Source organism: Podarcis pityusensis (genome assembly GCF_964106645.2).
Source record: "Podarcis pityusensis genome assembly, chromosome: Z".
Taxonomy (NCBI): domain Eukaryota; kingdom Metazoa; phylum Chordata; class Lepidosauria; order Squamata; family Lacertidae; genus Podarcis; species Podarcis pityusensis.
Genome location: NC_138044.1, coordinates 12,932,642 through 12,956,342, shown reverse-complemented (window position 1 = coordinate 12,956,342; position 23,701 = coordinate 12,932,642). Strand labels below are relative to the sequence as shown.

The 23,701-nt window shown below is 45.0% G+C and overlaps 2 protein-coding genes across 2 annotated transcripts in view; one reads left to right on the top strand and one right to left on the bottom strand.

Moving 5' to 3' along the window:
* The window catches only part of ENTPD8 (ectonucleoside triphosphate diphosphohydrolase 8), a 32,461-nt gene extending 14,813 nt beyond the window's left edge, over positions 1-17,648 (top strand). Inside the window, exons 2-10 of the mRNA XM_080989618.1 lie at positions 3,139-3,266; positions 3,794-3,911; positions 4,770-4,920; positions 7,261-7,420; positions 9,655-9,885; positions 11,905-12,174; positions 13,159-13,269; positions 14,798-14,935; positions 16,064-17,648. Of these exons, the coding sequence (XP_080845744.1) occupies positions 3,141-3,266; positions 3,794-3,911; positions 4,770-4,920; positions 7,261-7,420; positions 9,655-9,885; positions 11,905-12,174; positions 13,159-13,269; positions 14,798-14,935; positions 16,064-16,246 (1,488 nt within the window). The 5' untranslated portion in view covers positions 3,139-3,140 and the 3' untranslated portion in view covers positions 16,247-17,648. The remainder of the gene's footprint in view (positions 1-3,138; positions 3,267-3,793; positions 3,912-4,769; positions 4,921-7,260; positions 7,421-9,654; positions 9,886-11,904; positions 12,175-13,158; positions 13,270-14,797; positions 14,936-16,063) is intronic.
* Positions 17,649-18,766: 1,118 nt separating this feature from the next.
* LOC308467925 (discoidin domain-containing receptor 2-like) overlaps positions 18,767-23,701 on the bottom strand; it is a 50,878-nt gene continuing 45,943 nt past the window's right edge. Inside the window, exons 21-27 of the mRNA XM_080989687.1 lie at positions 23,317-23,376; positions 22,730-22,811; positions 21,986-22,050; positions 20,865-21,034; positions 20,223-20,328; positions 19,667-19,790; positions 18,767-19,508 (exon numbers count right to left, since the gene is read on the bottom strand). Coding sequence (XP_080845813.1) covers positions 19,426-19,508; positions 19,667-19,790; positions 20,223-20,328; positions 20,865-21,034; positions 21,986-22,050; positions 22,730-22,811; positions 23,317-23,376 — 690 coding nt within the window. The 3' untranslated portion in view covers positions 18,767-19,425. The remainder of the gene's footprint in view (positions 19,509-19,666; positions 19,791-20,222; positions 20,329-20,864; positions 21,035-21,985; positions 22,051-22,729; positions 22,812-23,316; positions 23,377-23,701) is intronic.

Genomic DNA, 23,701 nt, shown 5'->3' with positions numbered 1-23,701 from the left:
CTGCTGGATCTCTCAGAGGCCTTTGATACCATCGACCATAACATCCTTCTGGACCGTCTAGAGGGGCTGGGAGCTGGGGGCACTGTTATACAGTGGTTTCGCTCCTTCCTCCTGGGCCGTGTTCAGAAAGTGGTGGTGGGGGATGAGTGTTCAGACCGCTGGGCCCTCACTTGTGGGGTGCCTCAGGGTTCCGTCCTCTCCCCCATGCTTTTTAACATCTATATGAAGCCGCTGGGAGAGATCATCAGGGGATTTGGACTGGGTGTCCATCAATATGCAGATGATACCCAGCTCTACCTCTCTTTCAAATCAGAACCAGTGAAGGCGGTGAAGGTCCTGTGTGAGTGCCTGGAGGCGGTTGGAGGATGGATGGCGGCTAATGGATTGAAGTTGAATCCTGACAAGACAGAAGTATTGTTTTTGGGGGACAGGGGGCGGGCTGGTGTGGAGGACTCCCTGGTCCTGAATAGGGTAACTGTGCCCCTGAAGGACCAGGTGCGCAGCCTGGGAGTCATTTTGGACTCACAGCTGTCCATGGAGGCGCAGGTCAATTCTGTATCCAGGGCAGCTGTCTACCAACTCCACCTGGTACGCAGGCTGAGACCCTACCTGCCCACGGACTGTCTCGCCAGAGTGGTGCATGCTCTAGTTATCTCCCGCTTGGACTACTGCAATGCGCTCTACATGGGGCTACCTTTAAAGGTGACTCAGAAACTACAACTAATCTAGAATGCGGCAGCTAGACTGGTGACTGGGGGCGGCCGCCGAGACCACATAACACCGGTCTTGAAAGACCTACATTGGCTCCCAGTACGTTTCCGAGCACAATTCAAAGTGCTGGTGTTGACCTTTAAAGCCCTAAACGGCCTCGGCCCAGTATACCTGAAGGAGCGTCTCCACCCCCATCGTTCTGCCTGGACGCTGAGGTCCAGCGCCGAGGGCCTTCTGGCGGTTCCCTCATTGCGAGATGCAAAGCTACAGGGAACCAGGCAGAGGGCCTTCTCGGTAGTGGCGCCCGCCCTGTGGAACACCCTCCCATCAGATGTCAAAGCAATAAATAACTACCTGATGTTTAGAAGACATCTTAAGGCAGCCCTGTTCAGGGAAGTTTTTAATCTGTGATATTTTACTGTATTTTTGGTTTCTATGGAAGCAGCCCAGAGTGGCTGGGGAAACCCAGCCAGATGGGCGGGGTACAAATAATAAATTATTATTATTATTACTTATATGGCCTCAGACAACTCACTCCATTCTCAGTCACAGCTACCTGCCAGTGAGAACTAAGAGCTTTCTAGGTTCCTCCTGCTGCTGCTGCTGCTGCTGCTGCTGCTGCTGCAGCAGCAGCATCAGCAGCACTTACGGAGTTAAAAGAAAAACAAAAACCAATTACACCTGTTTATCTACCTGTGTGGCCTTGGGAGCTTTCTTTTCCATTCGGATATCTTTAGTGATCCATGTAATTGATTCTGGCACAAAGTCAAGCAGCAATCAGACGTGTCAGCCAGAGATTAACACACCCATACCCACAAATACCAGGGCTTTTTTTCCCCCGGTTTCAAAATTTTCAATAATGAAAGAATTGGAGGAATCGTCATTTAGAAGCAAAGTGCAAAAGCTGTCCAGATGTGGAAGTCATCAACTGCATCCCCCAGGATCCTGGGCTCAGTTACAACATAAGAATTTCTCCAGAATTTGCATTTGTTACTGATGCCCCAACTGTACCTGCCGTTGGGCAAGTAACTCACTTGGGAGTGATCTGCAGAGGGTTGGATTAGGTGACCCTTTAGGTCCCTTCCAACGCTACAGTTTTATGTTTCTGTGATTCGTGTTTGCCTCCAGCCATACAGAAATGCATTGCCCTGGTATACAGTGGTACCTCAGGTTACAGACGCTTCAGGTTACAGATGCCGCTAACCCAGAAATAGTACGTCGGGTTAAGAACTTTGCTTCAGGATGAGAACAGAAATTGCACAGCAGCGGCGTGGCAGCAGCAGTGGGAGGCCCCATTAGCTAAAATGGTACCTCAGGTTAAGAACAGTTTCAGGTTAAGAACGAACCTCCAGAACAAATTAAGTTCTTAACCCGAGGTACCACTGTAATGCATTTACTGTATCAAGCTTTCAAAATATGTACGTCTCCACCCCCATCGTTCAGCCCGGACACTGAGGTCCAGCTCCGAGGGCCTTCTGGCAGTTCCCTCATTGCGAGAAGCAAAGCTACAGGGAACCAGGCAGTAGGCCTTCTCGTTAGTGGCACCCGCCCTGTGGAACGCCCTCCCATCAGATGTCAAAGAGAACAACAACTACCTCACATTCAGAAGACATCTTAAGGCAGCCCTGTTCAGGGAAGTTTTTAATGTGTGACAACTTGGTGTATTTTTGGTCTTTGTGGAAGCTGCCCAGAGTGACTGGGGATGCCCAGCCAGATGGGTGGGGTACAAATAATAAATTATATTATTATTATTATTATTATTATTATTATTATGTACACGGAAATGGAAATAAATCCACAAAAGTTCCTATCCCCACCCACCTGCAAAAATAAAAACCCAGACTAGTTCCCCATATGCCCTTTAGTCATTCATTCACTCATTTAATCTTGACTTAAAAGTGGCTATTCAGGACTGGTAATAAGCTTACATTCTAAAAGTCATAGAGGGGAGGGGGAAGGGGTAGCAAGCTCAGGGACCAGTTCAGTTGCCCAGATATCCCTGTGACAGAAGGTGATTATGGTAGGGTTGCCATATTCACAAAAGTGAAAATCCAGACAAAGTTGTTAAGTTGTTAAATCTTTGGGATTTTTACAGCATTTTTCTTAAGAAATTGCTCTAGTTGCCATATATCTGGGTTTCCCCAGACATCTTGCTAATTCAATGAAAATCTGCCCGGATGCCATTTTGACAGCCTGATTCCCAGACATGTCCAGGAAAACCGAGATGTATGGCAGCCCTAGATGATGGACTCTCCCTTGTCAGAGCTTGGTTGGTTGGTCTCTGTCAGGGATGATAAAATGTCAAGATTCCTGTAGCAAGAAGGGAGCTGGATTAGAGGACTTCCCTGATCCCTCCCAACTCATGAGTCTATGATTCTATTATCTTGATGGATGGACAGAAAATTCTTCATGTTTTTATATATTTAGCTATGGGCAACAGATGGAGCAACTGGTACCTCCCAGCAGCCCTGGTGATTCTGAGCATGTTCTCCCTCACAGCCCTGCTCCTCATTGTGATGGGAAACCACAATGTCACACTGCCTCCAGATAATAAGGTGAGTGTGCAGCAATACCTGATACCATGGACCTTTCTTTGAGGCAAGCAAGTCAGTTGTTTAAGAAATAAATGTCTTCCTATTATATGGGTGTGGGGAACCTCAGGCTTCTCCATTTGGCCTCCAGGACTCTCCCCAGGCCATACACCCCTCTCCAGTCACACCCCTCATTGGGCTCTTTGAACTTTTCTGCCTGGCTGGAACATGTCCCCTTGAACTCTGGTTATAACTCTTCTTTGTCTGGATGAAGGGTTTGTGGGTGGGTATAGGTGTAAGCTAGCCCACTGTACAAAGTGAAGAGAAACACTCATTGCTCCACCTACCTGTTGCTGCTCACCCAGGGAGTTACCCAGAAAGAAATTTGGCCCTCCGGCCAAGGAAGTTCCCCCACTTCTATCTTAAACCCTGATGAGAGTTCAGTGGTTTGTTTGTTTGCTTGCTTGCTTGCTTGCTTGTTTCGCATTCTAACTTAGCAGCTCAGGTTTTGTACCACCTGACTCTTTCATTCTAAATGTCTCCCCCTCCAGTACGGGCTGGTGTTTGATGCGGGCTCATCCCACACCTCGCTGTTCGTCTACCAGTGGCCAATGGACAAAGAGAACAACACAGGCGTGGTCAGCCAAACCTTCTCCTGTCATGTCAATGGTCAGCTTCTCCTAGTTACATAAAAACATGGCAGGGGCATCTGAGGAAGGTGGGAGAGGGATCCAGAAGGTCTAAAATATCAGCTGTATTCAACTCCCAGTGAACAATACAACATTGATTATGGAATATTGAATACAGTTGACTCTCAGCTTATGTGGGGGTTATGTTCTGTACTGCATAAAGACAAAATTGCATAAAGACAAAATACTCTCTCTGCACCTCCGAATACCCTCCCAAGGTGAGTGTAATGGTGGCTGGGACTGCTGACCTTCCCCCTCCCATACAGGCACCTGCCCCCTTTTTATTTATTTGTAAAAAAATTCGGCCAAGCGCGTAAAGCTGACTTTGCGCAAATTAAATATGCCTAAGTTGTGAGTCAACTGTATATGGGTCACAGAGAGAGAGAGAGAGAGGGAGGGAGAGAAAGAAGGCATGTCAGAGAGGGGGGAGAAGCGATGTCACTCAGAGAGGGGGTATCAGAAAGGGGGTATGAGAAAGAGAGATGGGTGTCAGAGAGCGCTGGGGTGTCACAGAAAATAGAGGGGATGTCATGGGTGGGTGAAAGAGGGAGAGTAGGGATAGTGGGGATTCAGTTCAGTTTGCAATTAAAAGGGAACTTAACCTAATTCGCATTTTGCAAAACAATAAAAAACTGTTTAAAGTTCTGTCACAGCACTTTTAATGTGTGGTGTGAATGTGGTCAAGGTTAAGCAAAATTACCTACAAACACAGGGATATTAGGATAAATTTGCACTAAAAGCCTTGATGGTGACTTAAAAAAATCAGCTGAAGATCTGGATATATGGGGAACTGAAATTAAGATGGGAAAAAGTAATATGTGCTTTTTTTGTGTTTCAGGGAGCGGGATATCAAGTTATGCCAAAAACCCTCCGCAGGCAGGTGCCTCCCTCAAGGAATGCCTGGATGCTGCTATGACCGTGATCCCCCCAGAAAGGCAGCAGGAGACGCCAGCTTATCTGGGAGCCACAGCCGGCATGAGACTGTTGAGGTACAAAGACAAAGAGCCAGGGTTTACAGAGTGAGGTGAAACCAGTCATGTTAGCAAAACAGCTGCCCAATAATAATAATAAAGGATCTCAGACTAGGAGTCTCAATTTTGAGTTGCTTTTTTTTTAAAGGAGCAAGTGTCTAGTCTTTACGGATGCAAATACACTATAGGCTTGAAAGAGCAGCAGTTCTAAGGGTACAAGGCTTAGGTCCAAGCTATCTGAAAAGCTCCATTCCATCATAGGAACTTGGCTGAGAGCTCAGATATTTAGGGGAGGCCCCTCCCACAGTCTCACCACCCTCACAGGCATGCTTGTTAGGGACATGGGAGAGGGCCTACTTGGTGGCTGCTCCTGGACTCTGGAACTCCCCCCCCCCATAAAAAACCTAGACTGGCCCCCTCTCTGGTGTCCTTCTGCCAGCAGATGATGACCTTCTTGTTCCAACAGGCTTGGGAGAACTGATTTTTAAGAAAAGGACTTACGTTGTGCTGTTTATATTGTAACTATCTACATGTTTTTAATCTCTCTCTCCCCACCTCCTCTCTAAGTTTTAAACCTATGATTGTTTAATTGTTTTTAATTATTGTTTTTTTCCTATGTTTATAGTAATTCTTATTTTTGTATGTAAGCTCCCTTCAGTACTATCAGAGGGAAAAGGTGGGGTACAAATAAATATATTGTTGTGCATCACCCCAATACCTGAGCAGTGTGAGATTCCAGGGTTTCCGGTTGGCTTACTCAAGGTTAATGTTTCATTTCTGGAAAATAAGGCACAGCAGAGGCTGTGGTGTCTTGATGATATATGGTTTATTTACACACAAATACAAACTGGGCCTACAATGGAGGGATTCATCATATCAGTGCTGCCAGAGGAACTTGCTTCTCCCACAGGTACAGCCATGACATCAGCCATTGTGCTCTGCCTCTGGCGTTCTATGTCACATAACTCCTAACTCTAACTCTAAGCTCTGTGCTTTATTTGTAGGCAGAGGCCAAATCATTTGCCACCTCACACCTTTCCTTTGATCCTCTGCTGTCCTAATGGTCCATTACCTCAGGCTATCATCTCATGGGAAGCACCAGCTTGGCTTAATGAGCTTTTTTAGCACATGCTGATTCCTGAGTCTATAGAAATATCTCATACGCAGCTTAATAATACACAAGATCAGGGAGACTATAAGTTTCTAGTGCACAACCTAATACACATGGGTCTAACTACAGTATTTTGACACTCCAAGCATTGATTAAATTCTGCCACATGCTCAATCCAGAGAACATAGTGGTTTAGCATCCACAAATTCATAACACTATAGTAGTAGTATCCAATGTGAGTCCTACGCAGAGTAGACCCATTCACATTAAAGAGCCTATGTTAGGCCCCATCTACACTATTCATTCAAAGCTATATCATACCATGTTAAACAGTCATAGGGACTGTAGTTTGTTCAGGGTGCTGAGCAGTCTATTCAAAGGTAGAGTGTCCCTAGCTCTGGATGTTCCTTTCAGCCACTGTGGATAGCTCTTCTGTCCTCCATCAATTTCTTGCAATGTTGTCCTCAATGCATCTAAAGTTAGTAGAGCAACTCAGGACCCAGCTTCATTGAACATTTAAAGCATACCTCTCTAAACAGTCATGTGTCTCCAAAAGAAGTGTAGTTTGTTCAGGGTGCTGAGAGTTGCTAGGAGACCCCACTCTCCCCCCCCCCCCCGAGCTACAATTCACCAAGTGGTTTTTACAATCAACCCCTCTTCCCAGGGAACTCTGGGACATGACTAATTTCAATGGTCCTACATTACATTGGCTACAACCTTTCATTTTCAATCTTCTGCTTTCTACACTACTCAATTTTATTTGCATATACAGTTGTACTTTTAAAAAAATCTAGCTTTAAGTAAATTCTGTTGAATGTTGTTTGCATTTTTTATAAAATACATTGAGATTGATTGATTGATTGATGGGTTGATTACTATATTAAGCAGTATATTTTTTAAAAGTACACACACACACACACACACACACACACACTCTACTTAATTTGAAAAGTTATTTGCCTGTCAGTACTCTGTGCATTTGGACAACTCTTAAGATAGTTTAACCAAATTTTGGACGATGGTACCTGAGATCAATGAATGAGCACTTCTGCATTTGATTACAATTGGACACCATTTTGCTTCAAGATGGCAGATTGAACCTTTCAAAACCACACCAATATTTGGGTTTCTTAGAATACCTGAGCAATGCTGGGTACGAAGCCGCCAGTAAATAAATAAAACAAAAGAACTCCAAATTAGCCTCATGCTTCCAAATTCACAGTTCTTCTTGGCAAATTACCCTACAGAATGGAGAATGAGTCTGCATCAAAACAAGTTCTGGAAGAAGTTGGCAAGACTATCAAGCAGTATCCTGTGAGTTTCCGAGGCGCTCAAATCATCAGTGGAGAGGACGAAGGTGCTTACGGCTGGATCACCATCAACTATCTGTTGGACTCCTTCACCAAGGTGGGGCTGATTCTACAAGACTATGAACAGGGTTAGGATGCGTATATCAGGCATATTGTTCCAGGGCTAGAACAAGAATAAGCTAGATATTTCTGGAGTACAGCTGCCATCTTCCCTGGCCATGCTGGTTGGTTCTGATAGGAACCCAGTAAGGATAAGCTACCGTATTTTTCACACCATAGGGCACACCGGACCATAGGGCGCACCCAGTTTTTAGGGGGGGGAAATCAAGAAAAAAAATCCCTGCCGGAGGGGTTGCGCGCGGCTATGGCACAAGCCAAGGCAGCGAGCAGGATGGATCCCGCTCGCTGTTTTGGCTTCCCCTTTAGCCCCATGCAGCCTCTCCCTCCCAGGAGACGCTGCGTGGGGCTAAAGAATCCATAGCCCCGTGCAGCCTCTCCTTGCCGGAGGGGTTGCACGCAGCTATGGAGCAAGCCAAGGCAGCGAGCGGGAGGGTCCCACTCACTGTTTTGGCTTCCCCTTTAGCCCCGTGCAGCCTCTCCTTGCTGGGAGACACTGCGCAGGGCTTTCCTGGCTTTCCTGGAAGGTGGGGGGGATTCCCTCACCTCTCGCAAAAGCCCGCAGAAGCCGCACAACCCCTTTAAAGAGATCACGGCTTCTCCTGGCTTTTCTGGGAGGTGGGAGAAGGGACTGATGCAGCCAGTCAGTCCCTTCTCCCTCCTGTGGAAAAGCCCGCAAGAGCGCACGGAGCTTGTGTGCGGCTCTTGGGGGCTTTTCCTGCCTCCCTCCTGCATTCGCTCCATAGGACACACACACATTTTCCCTTGCTTTTTAGGAGGGAAAAAGTGCGTCCTATGGTGCGAAAAATACGGTATGTTGTGAACTCCAAATACTGTTGTGCTCTCCAATCATTCCTGACCATTGGCTATGTTGCCTGGGGCTGGTGGTAACCCAACAACATCTGGAGGTCACTATTTTGGCTACTTGTGGGCTAGAGCATCTTATTAGAACTAGGAAGAGCTGGGTTTGAACCCTTCCTCAGCCCATGAAGCTGATCTTGGGCCCGTCACACACTCTCACGTAAGCCTACAGGGTTGTATTAAGGATAAAAGGATTTGCACTAGCTCAAGCTCCCTTTAGCTAGGGTGGGACACAAATATAATTCTTTATCATCATGATGCTGGCTGAGGCTTGAGAGATCCTATTCCACCATGAGCTACTACATTCTCTGTGCCTGCCACAGCTACTGTTGCTTAAATATTGCTTCTGGCCCTGCCCATTTCTCTAAGTCAGTGGTTTCCAACCAGTGTGCCGTGGCACCCTGGGTGCCTTGAATGATGATCAGGGGTGGCGTGGGCAACCCTAGCCTCTGTCCCTCTTTCTTTCCCCATCGTGTCTCTGCCTCCCAGAGGCTTGCCTAGCTGCTTATTGCAGCAGCCCTGTCTATAAGCTCCGCGGGCAAGGGTGCGGGACAGTACAGAGACTAGGGATGGCAGCAGCTGCTGCCCAGAGGACTCCCAAGGAGATGGCAGAGGAGGCTAAGGGAACACTCTACAAGGGAGGGTGTTTGAAAAGGGGTGAGAGGTTGCCAGCTCTACAGGCAAGGGGTGACATAACTGGGCTTTTGAGCCCCACAGGGGTGTCGCAGAAAGAATGCAGTTGGTCAAGGGAGCCGTGGACTCAAAAAGGTTGAAAACCTCTGCTCTAAGGAGCCAATAACAGTTGAGTGGTGGGACATTTTCAAGATGGGAGATATCCACCAGCTGATTAAAGGGGAACATCCAGCCATTTGATGTGGGCCAATTTAAGAATACAAGCCCTGGTGGATCAGATCAAAGGCCTGCCTCTGGTATGGGGACTCTGTAGGCCCTCCAGATGTTGCTGGAGTTCCAACCCCATCAACCCCAGACTTTTGTGCTGAGGGTTTCTGGGGCATAGTAAACTAATCAGGTATGTTTGTTTTGAAAGGTCTTTAAGAGCTTACCCTTGTCTAGTCAAAAGACCATAGTTAATAAACTCTAGTTAAACCACTGGACCGGGTTCTCACGTAATGCTAAACCATGGTTTATCAAACTATAGTTGTGAAATCATGGTTCAGTATTGTGTCTGAACAAGGCCATAGAGCATTAGGAAATGCTAACCAGAATAAATGAGGTGGGAAGATTGTTTTTTCAAAAGTGGGAAGGAGCTCAGTCCTAAAATCAGGTAGATCTCTAAATGATCTGCCACTTGCCAGGCCCCACAAGTGCTAACCTGTTGTGGTATCTCTGCAGTATTCTGCTAAAGACAGAGAATGGATTCACCCCACTTCAACCAATATATTGGGCGCATTGGATCTTGGAGGGGCATCGACCCAGATTAGTTTTGTTCCAGCTGGCAAGATCACTGATCCAAACGAAGCCGCTCACTTCCGACTCTATGGGTTTGATTACACCATCTATACCCACAGCTACCTGTGCTATGGTCAGAACCAAGCCCTCCAGCACCTGACCCGGATTATAATCGTAAGTCACCCGTTGCCAGTCAGAAGCTAGCTCTGGGCAGAGAGACTTGGCTGGTGGTGGGAGGTGTTAACTGAAAGGGACAGGAATATCATCTAGGAATATCATCTACAAACCCCTTGAAATCTCCTGAGATTCTTGATTTTTCTACCTGTTGTACCCATTGAAATGTGCTGTGCTAGATGCTGTATGACTTTTAACGGTATTTTTATTGCTACTTTTATTTCTTACATATTTTATTTTATTGTAATACAGTTTGTTGCTTTGGATTAAAATCGAACTAAAATAAGCAATAAAAATACACTTTAAATCAGTATGAATATTTAACATGAACGTACGAAAGACCACCTGAACAATGCTCACAGACCACAGTTTGCAAATCCCTGATCTGGGCTACAATAAAACAAAAATAGGGATCAAACCTTAAAGAATTTCATGCACAGTGTGGTTTTTAGATGTTCTTAAAGAAACTTAAAAAGCAGGCACCTTCATTGTATGTACTCTTTTCAGTGCCTTATAAAACCATACTTATGTAGGCAAGCCTATCCAGACTTTTTTGGGATGCGGGTGGAAATATAACCAAAGAGCCTAGGACTTGCCGATCAGAAGGTCAGCGGTTCGAATCCCCGCGATGGGGTGAGCTCCTGTTGCTCAGTCCCTGCTCCTGCCAACCTAGCAGTTTGAAAGCACGTCAAAGTGCAAGTAGATAAATAGGTACCGCTCTGGCGGGAAGGTAAACAGTGTTTCTGTGCGCTGCTCTGGTTCACCAGAAGCGGCTTAGTCGTGCTGGTCACATGACCCAGAAGCTATATGCCGGCTCCCCATCCAGTAAAGCAAGATGAGCGCCGCAACCCCAGAGTCGGTCACAACTGGACCTAATGGTCAGGGGTCCCTTTACCTTTACCCAGATTTTTAGAATGTTGGCATGTGTTTAATCTGGTTTTAATTTATCATTGATTCATTGATTTAATTCTGTTTACATTTTAAGCTAGGGGGAGTGGTAATTGTAAAGATTTATTATTATTATTATTATTATTATTATTATTCAAAAATAAAAAAATGATAAATCGTTTTTAAATTGTACCCCCCCCCAATCATTTTATTCTTTGATTTGCTTTGTAAGGTTTTATGAAGTTATTAAAAATAATTTCAGATAACAAATGCAAATGAAAAGGTATAATTAACAGGTTGTAGGTAAACTTAAGGTTTATCCCAACTCTAATTGTCTTGTTTGCAGGAGTAGGATTGATTTGTTTTCAACCGCATTAGCCTCATCTGTGCTACACACTTAAAACAGTATCATACCACTTTAAACACTCATGGTTTCCCCAGAAGATCCTGGGATGTGTACTTTACTAAGGGTCTGAGAGATGTTAGGAGATCACCTATTCTCCTCTTAGATATACCATTCCCAGAGTTCCCTCTTCGAGTACTAAACCACTCTGGGAAATGTAACTCTATGAATGGGAAATAGGGATCATTCCACTCCTCCAGGAAGTAATGATGGCAACTATTAAGTTGTGGGTGAACATATCAGACGACACAGCGATTCTTCAACAGCTCTTGTTTATTCACAGGCCAGGACAGAACTGAACTGAAGTGTTCATTCAGCCTGCTTATATAGAGCTCCAGTACAACATAACTGTAACAATTTTCTAAAACTATCCAATCACGGAAAGTCACTTTCGATCCCTTATTTGCATAACTATCTACAGTATCCCCCTGCTGGCCCAGGGTGAGAACTTCGGTACATAACACCCGCGAACTTCAATGACCAATCCATAGAGGAGGATAAGGCTATATGTTCCACTTCCACTGTATGCCTCTGAATGTCAGTTGCTAGGAGTTGCACAGCACTATTGAGCTCAGGTCTTTGGGCTTCCCATTGGTGCATCTGGTTGTCCATTGTGAGAGCAGGATGCTGGACTCGTTGTGCCATTGGCCCAATCCTGTAGGGCTCTCCTTATGTTCTTATGAAGGTACATCTGGACTATGGTTTCACTCTGCGGTTCTCGCCTCCAGAATTCAAGCTCATCGGATCGGGTCGATCACCCTTGCTACCCAGAAGGCTACATTTCATCCTTTACAACTGCATCTGTCTATAGCAGTCCGTGTGCCAAGCAATCAAACCCACCTCCAGCCTCGAAGAACTTTACTCTGGTGGGCACAGGCAATGCCACCCTATGCCGGGAAACCTTCAAAAGTATTTTCAACTTCTCAAAAAACTGCAAATATAATGACTCCTGTGGTTTCAACGGGGTCTACCAGCCTAAGGTCAACGGGAAATTTCTGGTACGAGAGCATGCCAATTCATGCTAAAAAGTTGGGAATAGGGATGTTCCTCTGTGTGTCTGTGTTTGTCATGCCCTTGGGTTCACACAGAAGTAATGAATGGTCCAAATGCACATAGGTGTAGCCGGAGGGGGGGGGCAACTGCCCCCCCACAAAATAAATAAATAAAAATACTTAAGTTAAAGTAGAAATTGTGACAGATTTTTCTGAGTGCTTGGGGTCAAAAGAAAGTAATTTAAAACTTGTTGAGGTATTCCATTCCAATTCTGCTAGAAAGAGCCAGATAGAGGATGATGACAGGTGGGTGTCCTGCCCCCCATAACATAAATCCTGGCTGCACCCATGCAAATGCAATGTATCAGTTGAATAATACTGGAATGTTTATTACTTTGGTTTATTGTTTGCTTATTCCACTGAAACATAGTTTTGATTTCTTTTTTTGTAATCTCTTTTTCTGTCTTGTAAATGAATTTCATTACTGATTTATCATCTGATTTTATTTTGTTGCAAGCTTTATTCAAGGACCTCATCCTTCGGTTTATTAGCTAAAGTAAAAAATAAAGTAGAAAACTGCTTTATATTGAGTCAGATTACTGGTCCATCTATCTTGCTGGACTGACCGGGAGAGGAACTCCAGGGTTTCAAACAGGGTTCTCGCCAGCAATACCTGGAGATGCCATCAGGGATTGAACCAGGGACCTTCTGCATGCAAAGCAGATGCTCTACCATTGAGTGATGGCCTTTCTGCTAAAAAATAAACTAAGATCCTAGTTCTCATGGTTCTGAATAATGGCTGAATTAAATAAGAACATAGGTCCATCTAGTTCTCTCCCAGCCCTGCCTGGAGATGCTGAGGAATGAATCTGGGACCTTTTACATGCAGCATCTGCTCTACCACTGGTCTACACCCTTCCCCAGGCTTCTATAGCCATTGTTGGTTTGATGTCTCTCACTCACCTGCTCATGTTTTATTTTAAATTTCAGGCTTTTTCTGCCTATTACTATACCTTCAATTTCCTGAACTTGACTGAAACTCAGCCACTGGCCACTGTTGAAGATACTATCAAGACGTTCTGTGCCAGGAAATGGGACGAAGTAGGTATCCTATCATCCTGGTGTGGTTTGGAAGGAGGTCACAGGAGACTTGTTGACTGATCTGTAAAATGAACATATATTTACGAATATATCAATTGAGGCACTCCAATTTGGTGGCCCAGATTCTGCTTCTTGCACAGCAGATCTCTTGGGCAGAGTTGATGAAGGACCTTTTTCTGCCTAAGGACAACATTCTCTTCTGGGCAACCAGACAGGGGGCCACATATCATTGATGTGTGGGGCCAGAAGTACAAGTGGGCATGGTTAGAGAGGCAAAGATGGGCAGAGCAACCCATGAGAATTTTCCCTTTCGTACAATAGCCTCTTTCTGTACACATCCCTATCTATCCTCCATCAAGCAAGAGGCATGATCAGAGTTCAAATGACACAGCCCAGCCCAGCCAAAACACTCAAGGAGGGCGCAGAACAGAGTTGCTGAGATGTGTAGCCTGGGGGAAGCAAGTTTTTCTGGAGAGGAGCCAGTGTGGTGTAGTGGTTAAGAGCGGTAGACTTGTAATCTGGTGAACCAGGTTCGCGTCTCTGCTCCTCCACATGCAGCTGCTGGGTAACCTTGGGCTAGTCACACTTCTTTGAAGTCTCTCGACCCCACTCACCTCACAGAGTGTTTGTTGTGGGGGAGGAAGGGAAAGGAGAATGTTAGCCGCTTTGAGACTCCTTCAGGTAGTGATAAAGTGGGATATCAAATCCAAACTCTTCTTCTTCACCTGGCAAGAGGCCTGAGGGCCAAATACAGAGATTTAAAGGGCTGGATTTAGCCTCTGTACCTGAGGTTCTCCACCTTTTCTCTAGGAAGACAGCTAACAGCCTTCGGATGCTACCAAAGCCCCAGTCTCAGTTCCCTGGGTCTGTTCTCAGCCTGCTCCAAAGTCATTGACAATGCTTTTTACCTACACAGAAAGGTGTTTTAGCAGGAATACAGTTCGACACTGTGATATGAACTACACCTGCCAAAATATCTTGTACTATGCAACCATGAAGAACAAACTGTAGCCCATGCTCCCTTATCCCAGATGAGGCCTTGTTTGAGGTACTGCCACTGGAGGCCGCCTAGCTGCCATTGACCTATGCTCATCCTGAAAGGTGCCACAAGACCCAAAGCTGTCTTTGCTGAAACACAGCTGCCCTTCTGGAAAGTCCTGAAGGTTCACACAACTGGACCCTTCAGTCACCTTAATCCAGGCATGGGAAACCCTGTCACCCTCCAGAGGTTGCTGAACTAGAATTCTCACCAACCCCCAGACAGCACAGCTCATGGCCAAGGGTGGTGGAAATTATAGTCCAATGACATCTGGAGGGCCACAGGTTTCCCATCCCTGCCCTCGAATGATTTCAGGTAGTTGCGCTGAGTTGCTGCTGGTCAGAGTAGCCAATGTGGTGCCCTCTAGATATGGTCAGACTCCAGCTTGCATCAAATCAGGCAGTATAACCAATGGTCAGGAAATGAACACTCTCCTACCTCAGCTGCTCTTGAAATGTTGTCTCTCTCTCTCTCCCTGTCTTTCCTCAGTTGAAATCCAGTTACTCCAGCGAGAAGGAGGACCATCTGAAAAACTACTGCGCTAGTGCCAACTACATCCTTACTCTCTTGCTGGACGGTTACGGCTTTCGAACGGACACCTGGAACAACATTGCCTTCCGGATGCGGGTGAGGGCAGAGCTGGAGGTCATGTCAGTATATATGGTTTAGGTCCAAGGTATCTGAACCAGCCCAGGTTTTGAAGGGACTGATTGTTTGCAGAGTCTGTCCTTACCCCTTCTGTCTCTGCCCATTTCACTTCCCCACCCCCCACATAAGCCATTCCTTCCTCCTCCTTGCCAATGGTCTGAAAAAAATCACTTTCACAAGGGCTTCTGTAGGCGAAAATAGATATAGATTACCTGTGTGGGATAATTAACAAAATACTTAGCTGGAACTCTAGATCCAAAGCACAGGACTAAACACTTTCTCCAGCATGAGAGATCCCCCAGCAACAGAGTTTAATATTTTTTTCCAATTTTTTTAATTGATTTTCCAAAATTTTCAAACAAACAAACAAACAAACATACATACATACATCTTAACTGTACTTAATCCAATCTTAGTAACATTGATAAGTGACTTCCTCAAGTCCCCCTGACTGAATTTCAGTATATATCATTGTAACAGTTTTCCAAAACAAGTTTCTCATAAAATTTACTTAATCACTTAACATCTTTCTTTTCATCTTTACTTTAAACATATTATTCTATAACTTCACATATTTAAATCCTAAGCCTATCTGTTATTTGCAAGTATTTCTATTTAAATTATCTTAGCATATTTAACTAAATAGTCTTTGAATTTCATCCATTCCTCCTGGTACTCCTCCTCCTTCTGGTCGCAGAATCTTCCAGTCAGGTTGGCTAACTCCGAATAGTCCATCATCTTCATCTGCCATTCCTACAGTGTTGGCACTTCTTGTGTTTTCCAGTTCTTAGCTAATAAAATTCTAGCTGCAGTTGTGGCATACAAAAACAATCTAACATCTTTTGGGGGCAATTCCAAACCTGTTATTCCAAGAAGAAAGGCCTCTGGTTTCTTAATAAATGTACCAGGTTCTCTCCCAGCCCAGGAGATGCTGGGGATTGAACCTGGGACCTTCTACATGCCAAGCAAATACTCTTCCTATGACAAGGAAGCTCACCTCTGCCTGAAATGCCAGCTTTGTGTTGGCTCATGGCAAGGCTATTAGCATTAAGTGGTGGGCACTGTGTTTGCCTTCCTTTGTGACTCTACTCTCTCTCTCTCTTGCAGGCTGCCAACTCGGAAATTGGCTGGACTCTGGGCTACATGCTGAACCTCACCAATATGATCCCCGCAGAGGCCCCCCGACAGCTGAGAGGGCACGAGGAAGGGGTGTGGGCAGCCAGCATTTTCTTCATTGCCGCTGTGCTGGCAATCTGTATTGCCCTGCTGGTCATGTATTTACTGCGCTGAGAGAAAGGGGCGGCATTTTGGACTGTTCACCTCCCCGCAGCCTCTGTGTGGGTTAGGGTGGGGCAGTCAGCACCAGCCCCTCAGCGGACCCACAAGCAAGCAAACACTAAACAGATTGGCAGGCGCCACCAAGCCAGACCAGCTTCAACTCTCTAAGACCCAATGGGACAAACATACACTACTTGCCCAACTAACACTGATTATGCCTTTTTTTTCCAGAAGTACATGCAGTATATAATTTATTGTACCGCAATCCCCCCTCCCCAGCAATATATTAGCTATGTAAACCATAAAGTCCCTGGTTCGAAACTTATCTCTTCCGTGAGCTGTTGCAAAGGCCAGAGGCAAGCTGCTTTCTTTCTCATCAAACCCCCCCCCCCCAAAAAAAACACAGGGTGATGATAAAACTGTTCTGTGTTGCAGGAATCTCCTAAGACTCACTGGGAATAATGGAGGTAGGGCTTTGACCCTCCCCCCTCGAAAGCACTCTAGCAATATTATTATTAATGAAAATTAATTGTAATAGGAATGAATTTGCAAGTACTAGTAATATTGTTTCTCACCCGCTGTTTACTGGACCAGTAGTTCACTGGTGCCAACCTGCAACTGGCAAGTGCAGATGCCAGTCTTGGTGGGCAAGAGAGCGGGACTTCAAGGCTGCTTATCAGGTCTTCAGATTGATCTTGGCACCAAGGTGAGAGACCAGTTTAAAACAGATGATAGATTCTCAGGCAAAGGAATTGCAGGGTGCCAGGAGTCAGTCGGACAGGAGCTACAGTGGTCTGATTCAGGCCTGGAAGAGGAACTGCCTGGGATGGGATCCCCAAAGATGCAGCCACGGACGAAAATGCGGACTAGAAACACCATACAAATACTGTAAATACTTGGGGGAGTTGATTCTATGGGGCTGGTTCTCATCTCCCTGTTGTGGACAGCTAGTTACATTCTTTTTTCTTTTTTCTTTTGCACCAAAATATTTTTGTGGGTGAAAGGATCTCTCTCAACCCCATGAGGAACAAACTTTCCACAAGACTTAAGGCATGTGCAGGCTGTCTTCATTTTCCAGTTGGGATTCCGTCACATACCAGCAAAATTCAAATTTGAAATTACTTGGGCAACAAAAAGAGACCTGGACTTTTTGTGGCAAGAAATGAATGCGATGGGAAAATGTGTGGGATAGCACTTACATGACCCGACACCATAGAAATTCCCTGCAAACAAATTGGAATGAGTGTGCAATAAACAGTTGGACACTGTATGACCTCCCTGCGAACTCTGCACAAACAAATCAGGACAAATGTTCAATAAACAGGTCATCAGGAACTGACCTCACAGTGCTCGCTAGAAAACTTTATAATTCTTTTTATTGCACATTTCTCAAATAAAAACTTTGCTAAGTGTTTACTGTGGACTTATGAAACCAGGAATTATCTGCAGTGCTCTGTTTTTATTGAAGGATTTGGTAATGAAGACCAAATTTGGCTTTCAAAGAAACTTATCTTTCATGAAGGAAGCTTTGCACTAGTCCTCCTGGGTTTATGAAACCAAGGATTACCCAGCAGCACTTTTCCTTTTAGTGCAGGATTTGGTATTGGAGGCAGGGTTTGGCTTCCATGATTGGCTGGGGATGGTGGGAGTTGTAGTCCAAAAGAGCTGAGGGCACCAGGTTGGGGAAAGCCTGCCTTACAGGCTTAGGTGGCTGTAAAAAAGGGGAGGAGACAAGTTCAGGGAGCTAGATCCACAGCATACATTTGAAGCACGCCTAGTGCATATTTAAAGGTTATAACTTCTCACAAAGAATCCTGGGAACTATAGCTAGTTAAAGATGCTGTGAATTGTAGCTTTGTAAGGGGGAAACCATAGCTTCCAGGATTCTTGTGGGGTGTGGGGGGTCATTACTTCAAACGTGCACTGGATGTGCTTTAAATGTATGTTGTGAACCTGACCTTAGTCATGAGGTAGGGACACAGGTGGCACTGTGGTCTAAACCACTGAGCCTCTTGGGCTTGCCGATCGGAAGGTTGGTGGTTCAAATCCCCACGACGGCGTGAGCTCCCATTGCTCTGTCCCAGCTCCTGCCCACCTAGCAGTTCAAAAGCACGTCAAAGTGCAAATAGATAAATAGGTACCACTCTGGCGGGAAGGTAAACGGCATTTCCGTGCGCTCTGGCACTCGTCACAGTCCTCCGTGTGCCAGTAGCAGTTTAGTCATGCTGGCCACATGACCCAGAAAACTGTCTGTGGACAAACGCTGGCTCCCTTGGCCTGAAAGTGAGATGAGCGCCACAACCCCATAGCCACCTTTGACTGGACTTAACCATCCAGGGGTCCTTTACTTTACCTTTTACCTTTTAGTCATGAGGTCTAAATTCACATTTAGGGGAAAGCTGCCCTTGGGGAATGGTTGTTGCCTTCCAGCCCTGCACATATAGCTTTGGTCTGATCCTGCAGGGCTCTTCTCATGTTTTTACTGTTAGCAGACCTTGCAGCTTGGAATTAGAGTGGAACAATCACTTCCAATTTCTGGAATTCAAAGGCTTTATTCATGCAGAAACTGTTTACAGAATGAGTGGAGATAGAAGGAGAGAAATAGCATATATCTTGTCTCAAAAAGTTAGGACAGAGCAACAAACAAAATAGCTCAGTTTTAGGGGTGGCATTAAGGATGACAAAGCAAAGACGATAAGCAAGTGCTGGCAAGATTGCTAGACCAACAGTGCCCTCTGGTGGTTTAAAGTAATTCATGCATTAACTACAAACTCAAGAGAAGGAAATATATTTGCTTTTCACCAACACTCCAATCCAATTAACTTTATTGTACTAGCCATTGGCCATGACAAATGTGAATCAAAAATAAATATAAGCAAAAGGGATGCTGCACCACAAATAATAGTCTCTATTTAGATCTCTGAGTTTCCCTTATATTTCACTGCTATATTGTCCAGGGTATTCTTTCTGATCTTTTCAGCCACCAAAGCAAAAAGGGTGACTTTATGAGTCACTGAAACGTTTCCATTACTAAGAAGCCAACACTTCACCAACACTTAGATGCATTTTCAGCATGTCTGAAGGGCAACACAGCACCTAATGGCAAGGGAAGGGTCGATTGTAGCATAAGTGATTGAATGGGTGGGTGAGCTAGAGGACAAGCCCCCTTTTTTCTGCTCTAGGAGCAGGTGTCAACAGCACTCTCGCACAGCAAAGCATTTTGGGAAAATGCCAGTGGTTCCATTGCAGCGTCCTTCCAGCCACTCCTCGTTCACTGTGAAAACACAACCAAGGTGAAGGCAGGTGGGTTTATGGCCAAAGGCACAGATCAAGAGAAAGGGATGAGGAAGGTGCCTCTGGTGCCTTTAATCTGGGAGGGGGGAACATTTTTCCCTTCAGGGACCATCAAACATCCATCTCTGCCCTGCCTACCTTCAGAGAGGATCTCCAGCTTGTCACCTTCTTTGAAAGACAAATCCTCCTGGCCCTGAGCAGTGTAGGGGTGACACGCAATCATGTGGTAGAGTGCTGGCCTGCTCGTGGTATCCCTTTGGGCCTTCAGAACACACACAAATGGACTGGATCAACACATGCACTGGAATCAGAGGGTTGGTAAGGAATCTCAAGGGTTATCTGGTCAAAGCCCCTACCAATGCAGGCAATCCACTATTGCAGCACCTGTAATAGGTGGCCAGCCAGCTTCTAACAAAGGACAGCCTACCCACTTCCAAGGAATTTCGCTTCCACCATCCAACAGCTTTTACTGTCAGAATGAGGTCATAGAGGGAGCTTGAGTAAAACAATTAACTCTACCGCTTCAGGTTGGAGGATACCATTTCTGAATATTAATATTATTAATAAAAATAATATCTCACTAAAAATTGAAAGCAGCAAGGCAGGACTGGTGTGCTAGCCTCCTGTTTGCAGGGAAATTTGTTGTTGTTGTCCAGTCTTTAAGCCAGATAACCCAACACCAATCAACACGTACCTGGCACCAGATGGTCAGCTGACCACCTTCCATGCTTTGCCAGATGTTCCTCAGTTCTTCATCACTGCTAACAGGGATCAGCTCATCACTACCTGAAATCTTGTACCTGAAAAGGGTCAGTGATGCAATCATGCACAAGTACATAGGAAGCTGTTAAGGCAAGAGTGGCATGGACACACCATACATTTAAAGCTCCTGGCTTTTCCCAAAGAACCCTAATACATACGCATTTTTGTAAACATTGTTGGGTTGGAGAACTGTGCCACAAAATTAGGAGAAGTGCAAATTTCAAAGGATAGCTGTGTACAGTGGTACCTCGGGTTACATACGCTTCAGGTTACATATGCTTCAGGTTACAGACTCCGCTATCCCAGAAATATTACCTCAGGTTAAGAACTTTGCTTCAGGATAAGAACAGAAATTGTGCTCTGGCAGTGCGGCGGCAGCAGGAGGCCCCATTAGCTAAAGTGGTGCTTCTGGTTAAGAACAGTTTCAAGTTAAGAACAGACCTCCAGAACGAATTAAGTACTTAAACAGAGGTACCACTGTATAGGTTTGAAGATTGTGTTGGAAAGCCACAGATCAGATAGATTCGGCTTTCATCCCTACCTGGTGCCAGTTCATGTGTATCTCAGAACCTACCTCACTGACATCCGTGTAGCCTGCTGGCAGCATTCTTCCTGTAGCAGGTTCCTAAAGTCAGCCAGGGATGGGACAGGACTCATTTTCACCTTGACAGAGTAGGAAGTGTGAATCTTCAGCAGGATGAACCCATTGGTGATGTCACTAGCCTCCCCAGAAGAGGATAAGTTCTGCTCAAGAGATGGAAAGGTATGGCTGAGCAAAGGGACCCACTGAAACAGTGTGTGTGTGTGTGTGTGTGTGTGTGTGTAGTATAAATAAAAATATAACAACTCCCCTTCCTGACACCCCAAACAGTATTTTCAGGTACAGATTGCATTTCGTGGAAGCACGATATAGTCTACAAATAGGATTAAGAAGCTTCTATTTTAACTTCAGTCTCCTGTAACAGTGTTTTTCCCTTCACTGTGCTCATTGTTTATTTATCACCTACAATCAAAATAAATGACTCTGTTATTTAGATCCACATCTCATTTTTCTTAATTTATCTAACTTTTCTCCAGTTAATCCTATTTTCCCTTGCAAAGACAATACCATTTGAAATGTAGTTGGCAGGGGTGGCCCATCCCATTTTGCCACCTGAAGTGAAATAGGAATTGCTGCCCCACCACCACCACGTACCCCACTTCCACCACCGCTGCACCCCAGTTTTTGCCAAACTCCTCAAAGCATTGCAATTCAGCTTCTCCGCCTTGGGGCAGTGAGGACGAGTAGCAATACTGTGCATCCAAACACGTCCCTCTTGACGATGGAAGTGGTGGGAAGAGGACCGCCTCTTGAGCTGAGGTGGGTTTTTCACCCCTCCTCATGGATGGGCCAGCTCAGTTAATTGGAACCATTCTGCCAGATTCCTGACTATTTATATAACCAATAAACAAACACCAGTCTGCCAAAAACATGTCCGCCTTTCTTTGACCTCTCATTGCTTGGATTTTGTGAGACAATCTTTCCAGGACAGCTGGCTGGCAAACTTTACAATGCCAATATTATAGATTCATACAACTTACAATTCTTCTGAAGCAGATTTTAGGGCTGTTCATGATGCAATAGCTAAAGCCCTTTTGCAACTACATTATATTACGTTATGTCACATTATTGCCATGGCAAATACAGAGTCTCACCTCCAGGGATGTATTTTGACCAGCGATGTTCATGTCTGCCCTGTCGTCATCTTCCTTGGCTGGTGCTGCAAAACAAGCTTCACCCACTTACTAATAAAGCTGCATATGCTTTTATATTTTATTTTTATTTTAGTTAATGTTTATTTAATGTTTAGATTTTAAAATTTATACCCCGCTCTTCACCATATGGCTCTCATAAAGTAGCTTACAATAACAAAATGCACAATATGCAATTTAAAGAATCTCCCCTCAAGAAAAAAGAATTAGGAACTGTAGTTTATTAAGGGTCTGGGAGCTCTAGCTCTGGGAGGTGTAAACTATAGTTCCCAGGAATCTTTGAGGAGGAGATGTGTTTCAAATTCCGGGTGTGTACGCAGCCTAATTCTATTAGTTAAACCCTGCCTTTATCAAATTACTTTTATACCCCATGCCATGGTTCTTCCCCCTCCCCATTTTACCTTCACAACCCTGCTGGATAGATTGGGCTGAGAGACGGGGAGAGGAGTTACTGGCCCAAGGTCACCCGATGAACTTTGTGGCTGAGTGGGGATTTGAACCCTGAGCTACCAAGTCCTAGTCAGACACTCTAACCAATATGCAACAATGGAGAAAGGAAGCAAACTGGTTCCTTCTCCCTCTATCTCCTTTGCTGTAGGCTCTGTAGCTCTGCGCACCCACTGGGAGAAACAGGAGGATATAAAGGGTCCCTCCAGATATGTGACAAATCCCCTTCTTGTGGCTGACCTGATTTCTGTATATTTTGTCTCTCGCAGGGCAGGGTGGGGGGTTCTTTTCCAGGTGGTGGGGGAATCCCACTGCTGCCTTTCTGCAAGAAGTGAGAAGCTTCGAGATATGCCAAATCCCTTATATGCACACAAACAAAAGGTTGCTACTCTCTTTAGCTTGGGGTGGGAACAAAAGTAGATGATAACAAGAGGAGCAAAGCAAGGGGTGCTAAAGTTCAGGAATACCTAATACAGGGTTGCCAACTTTTCCAGCCAGCCTCTGTAGCTGTGCCATTTAAGAGCAGCTTCCTTTGCATCTCTGAGGTGGTTAATATGTTGATCTACGCACTGCAATAAGTTTCAGTGGCTGATTTCTGCACATCAGCAAATATTGTATTCAACAGCGCAGGCACTGGCCACTTTCAGGTCAGCTGGCCACCTTTATGGCTGTGAGAGAGAGGCAGGCTGATGTGGCAATCAGAGAAGTATAGGTGGTTTAGGGCAGGCAGTGCTTCTAGAGAGAAGCCAGGGGAAAGAAATTGGCAGCTGCTGTCTCTGCGCCAGGAGCCCATGAGCATCCCACTTCCCTTGCTTTCCCCCCTTCACCTGGGGCTGGGGATCATGAAAGCCGATGCCACAATCTTCCTCATAAGCAGAAGAGATGACCTGTGAAGGGAGGGTAGTATAAAATGAGCATTTCTTTATGATTTTCAATTTTATACATTTCACTGATTTCACTATCATTTTGACATTTCAAAACATGACTTCCTTCCCCCTCTTTCTGCTGTTCCTTAAATTTATTTTTAATATTTTCTGTATATCCAAATTAATTTAATTTGCTCATTTATTCATCTATTTTAAATATATACTCTTATAAAACTGCAGGTTATTACAATAATCCTGCCAATGTTCTTATCTGTTTACAATTTATCTGTAAATATTCAATAAACCATTACTATTCTTTTATAAAAAGTTTGTTATCTTTATTTCT